Source organism: Priapulus caudatus, unplaced genomic scaffold, assembly GCF_000485595.1.
Source record: "Priapulus caudatus unplaced genomic scaffold, Priapulus_caudatus-5.0.1 Scaffold12, whole genome shotgun sequence".
NCBI classification, from domain to species: domain Eukaryota; kingdom Metazoa; phylum Priapulida; class Priapulimorpha; order Priapulimorphida; family Priapulidae; genus Priapulus; species Priapulus caudatus.
In genome coordinates this window covers 129108-135792 of record NW_014577073.1, presented here as the reverse complement: position 1 = coordinate 135792, position 6685 = coordinate 129108, and the positions used below count along the sequence as shown (strand labels likewise).

At 50.7% G+C, this 6685-nt stretch overlaps 1 protein-coding gene across 1 annotated transcript in view; it reads left to right on the top strand.

Annotated features, from left to right (window-relative positions):
• Nucleotides 1-6685, top strand: part of LOC106807801 (midnolin-like) — a 66959-nt gene that overhangs the window by 17176 nt on the left and 43098 nt on the right. Inside the window, exons 3-4 of the mRNA XM_014810258.1 lie at nucleotides 4547-4634; nucleotides 5793-5852. Coding sequence (XP_014665744.1) covers nucleotides 4547-4634; nucleotides 5793-5852 — 148 coding nt within the window. The remainder of the gene's footprint in view (nucleotides 1-4546; nucleotides 4635-5792; nucleotides 5853-6685) is intronic.

Below are 6685 nucleotides of genomic sequence, written 5' to 3'. Positions count from 1 at the left end.
CTCACTTTCTCACTGTGCGGCACTGAGAGACGCGATCTAGCGTCCTTGTCGAAGACACCGCACGGCGCGGGATCGAGTCCTAGCAATGAAGAAGCCGCAGGATATGTAGTCAGTCCAGCGACTGACCGCTTGCCTAGGAGCAGCGCCGTCCGTACGTCCCGTCTTCCGTGTTGACAGCTAGCGCAGGCGTTGCGGGGGACGTACTTTATGGTCCGTCGCTTGCGGTTCGTCCGGGGAGGAGCGCTTGCGCCTGCACGCTTATATTGAGTATACACGCGCAAGCCTCCGACACAAAGCCGCCGTTATACATGTGCGCTATATATTATATATACGGTGTGATTGATGCGTGTGCGTAGTGTAGGTATAAACACGTAACCCGCGGCTACGCTTACACGCTGAACTGACTGCCGCTGACGGCTACACTGTGAGCGGACGCTGCCGCGACGGCTCGGTGAAATAGGCAGGACCGCGTACGCTTGATTACGCCAAGCAGCAAGTCGGGGCACGCAGACGACCGCCGCGGAGCCTCGGCGCACCTCCGGGGTTATGTATCGTCTGCCCGAAATACAGCGCGCGCGCATGACGACGGGCGTGGTGACGAGCGCTGAATCTTTAACGCACCAGTTCTCGAGAGCGGAGCTGGCCGCTGCCGCGTGCATGCGCGACGTCGTCGTACATTTAATCCTACAGCTCGCCGTGATTTTTCACGAACGGAGGTCGGACTTCTGACCGCCCAGTCGATGAATAGAGGGCGGCTTGCCAAAGAAAACTCGAGAGGTAGCGAGAGAGGAGGATGAGAGAGAGAGCAGAGCAGAGACGAGAGAAAAGAGAGAGGAGAGGCAGAGAGAGAGAGACGACGAGATGAGAGAGTAAGGAGAGATAGAGAGAGCGAGAGGTGGGGGGGGGGGGAGACGAAGAGAGCGAAAGAGAAAGAGAGAGAAGAGAGAGAACGAGGATAGAGAAAGAAAGAAGAGAGAGTGGAGATGTAACCGTATGGAAATTTCCTATTAAGCAATGCAAACCATGTATGCAATTGTAATAATGAACATACTGAGTGTTTCCCTGGGTTAAACATACTAGGCTAGACGTGCCATCTGGAGAAACGTGGGTGGGGGCACCTCACTATGAATCCTTTATATCTGCCACGTTCGGCAACTTCCTGCATCTACTCACGCGACTATGATGAAAGCTTCCTAGCTTAATACTGCTATACTAAGCTCGATATTCATTGGCTTGAGATAAACCATCAAGGTAAGGAATTCACAGAAATGAAATGGCAATTGTACCGTTGCTTGAGTAATGCGTCCTGCAGCAGCACCGAATAAGATTACTTCTTATAGACCTTCTTCGTCTTTCGCTATCACTTGCAGCAACGATCTGTCGCTAACGCTGACCAACTAGCGAGCTATTTTAAACCTTATGTGAGGGGGGGTTGGTCGTAGTATGCTGGTAATGGCTATTAAAAATCGCAGGAATTGCGAGCCGCCATTGATCACGCGTGTTTTTGCTGACCTATAGAATAGACTCGTTGGAGTAAGCGAAACATTTCTGTAGCGGGTTTTACGCCGCACAGACGGTATGTACGTACGTACGCATCACACAAACATCGCAGTGCACGCACGCAGCACACTCAGGTACCGCAGTACTAGCATACATGCACGCGAACAGACGCAGCACGCCACGCATCGCACGCATAATATATATTATCTATATACCAGAGTGTTAATAACTGGTTATTATATAGTAGATAACTAATGTTATTATTCTGCTCTTGATTATATACTCGACTCATGTATCACGTAACGCCTCTCTCTCTCTCTCTCTCTCTCTCTCTCTCTCTCTCTCTCTTTCTTTCTCTCTCTATTTCCGCCGAATTGCCACATGAGTATACCGCACACGTTGAACAGCTGAAATACGATGATCCAGTACAGCTGTGAGGGGCCTAGTCTCAATCCACTTGCTATGGGCAGACCGGTTCGAAAGTACTACAAATGAATAGACTGGAACTATATTGAAACCGCGTAGCTTCACGCCATATATGCCGCCTAATGTGCGGTTCCATTGCAGCCGATCTCAATCGAGGTTTTGCGTGCATGACCTTGATCATCTCAGAAGTTCATCATAATAGATAGTGTGCATAAAACCAAGACCACACACTCGCTCTGAGCTTGATAATAGCAAGAGCGGATAATACCTTATTATTATATGTATGTATGTTATTATTATGTATTATTAGCTCTTGATAATAGTGAGCATTTACTGCGTCGCGTGGGTGCATTGTCGACATGCATGGCTTCGGGCAAGACCCCTTTACTCTCATTCTACATCATGACCGGACGGTCCCCGTCGAAATTCACGGGGTCGTAATATCAGCCTGATTTTACGCGCAGACCTAAATGCTGCTTATCAAAGTTTAAGGGCCGACTATCGCTTTCAGTGAAGTGCGTTCAGAGAGCGCTCGGGGATCTAGTGTGCTTCTAGTTGGCATCATTCGCGGTGAACGACGTGCACTCGCTCTACGCAAGTGAACTAAACTAGAACTTCGCTCGAGACTCGTCTGCGCTGTGCCGCTCTCGGTTGTACAACGCGCATCATCCCGGTGCCCCACATGACGACGACGGCCAATGAGCGTGAGCACAGCCTCACATGTGTAGCAGCTGACGTGTGTTCTCGACAATCTGGGGCATGAATCTATTGAACGTTCCTATGGCTGATGCCTCGGTATACTCCCTCATCGGGTCGGATACAAACCGTGCCCCGAATGATACCTCACCTGCAGAGAGCGATCACGGGCTAATATATATATATATATATATAGAGAGAGAGAGAGACAGATGACAGAGACAGAGACAGAGACGAGACACGAGAAGAGACAGAGACAGAGAAGAGACGAGAGAGAGGAGAGAGAGAGAGAGAGAGAGAGAGAAGAGAGAGAGAGGAGAGAGAGAGAGAATGAGAGAGAAGATAGAGAGAGAGAGGAGAGAGAGGAGAGAGAGAGAGAGAGAGAGAAGAGAGAGAGAGAGAGAGAGAGAGAGACTCTATATTTATGTGTCAGTGTGCGGCAGCGTGCGTGCGGTGGACATGTGTGTTGCAGAGGAGCATTTGCACGGAATTTACAGGAAATTGTCGGCAATATTACTATACTAGGCCGGTAAATCGGTAGCATTATATTTTATTGAAACGCTACAAGTGCCTGTACTCATCACATCGCCACACGTGACGCTGCCACGTCCACATGACATATACGAAACGTTCGTGTGAGTTTCGGGTATGAGAAATAAACAAAAAAAAGGAACTCCGTCTTTGTGCACATGCACAACAGCGCGTTATCGCTTGGTAGGTAATCGAGACCAACTCCGAGACGCCGTAGCGAAACAGAAACCGAACACGAAAGCATTCGCGTGCACTTCCCCGCCGAAAAGCTTGTCGTACGAGCGGCTGACGTCATGATGACGCGCTTGACGTCGGCGCGTTGATCCGCGATGCCTGCACGCGGCGTACAAGAATTTGCGGCTGTGCATCGAGCGAGCATCTGATTGACGAGCCCCGAACGAATGCTGTACATGAGGAGGGGGAGCGTGGCCTGGGGATAACTCGGCACATATCCATCCATCCACCCTCGCACGCCTTCTCTCCGTTTATAGCAGAAGTCCTCGGCTAGCGTATGCGCGCGCAGCGTGTGCTGAAGCCCGATCTCCCTAACTGAAGCGAGGAGCGCGCGGGGGGGGGGTGTTTCCCGTGCATTTTTAATAGGATCATTATACCATAGGATCAGGAGTAGATAATAGAAGATAGATAATAGATAGATAGATAATAGATCTTCTATTATCTACTCCTGATAGGATGATAACATCGATGGTGACTCACGCGCTGTGCGTCTGCTGCGCGGCGCGTCCTTGGCAACGCAAGGTCGGTAGCGCGTTGGCTGCCCGGCGACCCCGATTCGATTTCCCTTCAGCGGGATTGAACGCTGGTCGAAACCCGCTTTCATGGCGCGCACCCGCATTAACCGGGGATGCTTCGCGGAGGGGATGCAGCAGTGTATTGCTACAAACAAATACACATGCTTATTCACCCCTGGCATCATCCTCACATAGCTACATCCTGTGTGTGTGTGACTGTACGTTTGTTGTCTATGTCAGTATTTGCCACTCGAGCATGCATGCAGCAGATGTAGGAAATCATGTCGGCGATAAATGGTTCCTACGCAACATCCCTCCCTAGCCACACGCCCAACGCCCCACAGTTTCATCCCTAGTTGCCTATGTGCAACATTAACAGCCGCTGCAACAGTCAGCTCCCTCCCATTTACGACAGAGCCGAGTCCGATCGCGTTGCGTCAGGGTGACCCTGCATGAACGCGTGTTTTCACAGCCAGGCGTTGAACTCCATATGTGGCCTTTCTAGAGAAAAAAAACACGTTAGAATTATAGAGAGAGAGAGTCTATTTACGGGCACGCGAAAAATAAAAGGCGAAAAGGGGGAAGGCGCCGATTACCTAGCTAGCTGCGGGTGATTACGATCTTTCGTTTTACGATTTTTTCAGACTTCTCTCGCAAGGCTCGCTCGAGACGAACAACATAATCGATGGAGCTCGTCTCACCGTGCTGCCAAACGTCGAAACAGGCATCATGGTGAGTGCCGCCCGTATTTCTAGACGCGCTAACAACGAACGCTCGCTCTGTTCGCAGCCGTTTCGGCGCTATACGAAATATCGACACCGTAAACCGCGCCGTTACTTATAACGCCTCTCGCCCAGACCTTGTGCATAGCATATTCATATCGAGCCGCATTCGTGGAATATCTCTCCCTTTTTTGTCACCCCTTTCTCTCTTTCTCCGAAAGTGCTGAGAGGCTGAAACTGCCCTAGTTGCGATGACGTCACAGCGCCGCGGTTGACGCCGCGGGCACGTGGGGGGAGATGAGCTGGAGGGGATAGCCATGCCGATATTAGTTAACGAGTGAACGTTGCACGTGTACGCGCGCTACGTACGTCATCGTCGCAGCCTGCAGCGCTGCGCCTTCTCCTACGCTTTTACGTGCCATTCTATTTTTGCCGAGCGCTCGATCGGTTTTCCCGCGCCCCTGACATTTATCGCAGCGTGAGCGACCTCCATACAGGGCCGTAGCCTGTGTTTGGGAGGGAGGCAAGGGGCAGCTACCCTCTAGACTTTGGAGCAAAATTAAAAAAATAAGCATAGCTGATAATTGTAAATAAACCTAACGTGATTTCTTTCGTCACTTATCCGTGAGAGCCTTGTCTCAGACCCATCCCCACCACGCTATGGACGTTGATCAAGAGCTGCGCCCGTCGCTCATCATTACACAGTTGAGTCGTGAAATTTTGCCCCCCCCCCCCAGAAATTTGTTCAACCTGCGGCCCTGCCACATATACCGACTGGATGTTACATAGCGGCCGCTCGGTGAAGCCACCGCGACACCACATGACACCACTCGCAGAAGTAGTATTGTTTGTAGCGATGGTTGACAGACGATGCAGATAGAATTCCTACGTGTGCAGCATTCAATTGTCGAAACACACAACAAAGAGATTATGGGGGGGGGGACCACTTCATTTGTTGGTTGTACATTCTAAACTGTTAAAGCATTGTATATTGGCCTATATTAGTAAAAATCGCCATGTTTGTGGTGGATTAGGGATAAGCTCTACTACACATATACCCGCCAGAGTTAGAATTGTTATATGAAGATCATCAGTGAACTATAACATACAGCTGGGTGGTTTACATTCCTTTCGTGGAAATAACCCACTCTCTCGCCTTCCGTTTCAGAGCCAGAAACCGGACATACATAGCGTGATGAAGGCGTTAGAGAATTTGAGCGACAGCCAGGTAGGTCGTGTTTAGTTTTACGCGTTCGCAGCGTCCGTTGGTAAACACACACGACCCGTAACTTTGATGGCGCCGCGCAACAGTCGCTCCTTTTCTTACCTTTTCTGACTACCTTCTCTGACTACTTTTCCTGACTACCTTCTCTGACTACCTTCTCTGACTACCAACGGCCTATACACGCCTGGAATTGCTCCCGTGAAACAATCGCGCCACAGCGCCCACACGCCCCGCGGTATACGGATTATCTCGGCGCGGCAGTAAACGAAGGGCGCGTTCGTATATATATATATATATATATACGCTGTGGGCACGAGAGAACTTTACGACTATAATATTCGCGAACAATGGCGCGATTTGTCGGCTGCGACTTCCTCGGCGAGTAATCTAGCAGCGACGGCCGCCAGGTGGTACGTAGTTCGTCTGGTAGTCGACTCGAGCATTAAATGCCGGACGTGAAATGCACGAAGACGGCGTTTGTCGCGCGGTAGCGGATAGCGTGCAGGATAGCGTAGCGGATGCAGCGTAGGCAACGAGGCGAGATCGATTCTGAAAAACAGCAAACTCGACGAAAAATCGACCAGCAAATCTCGGCTGCGTGACGCTGACGTCATACGCTGTTGCCCGCGAAGAGAGAGAGGAAGATAGAGAGAGCGCGCGCGAGAGAGAGAGGGAGAAAGACGAGAGAGAGAGAGAGAGAGAGAGAGAGAGAGAGAGAGAGAGAGAGAGAGAGAGAGAGAGAGAGAGAGAGAGAGAGAGAGAGAGAGAGAGAGAGAGAGAGAGAGACGAGAGAGAGAGAGAGAGAGTAGACGACGAGTACGACGACGAGACGACGA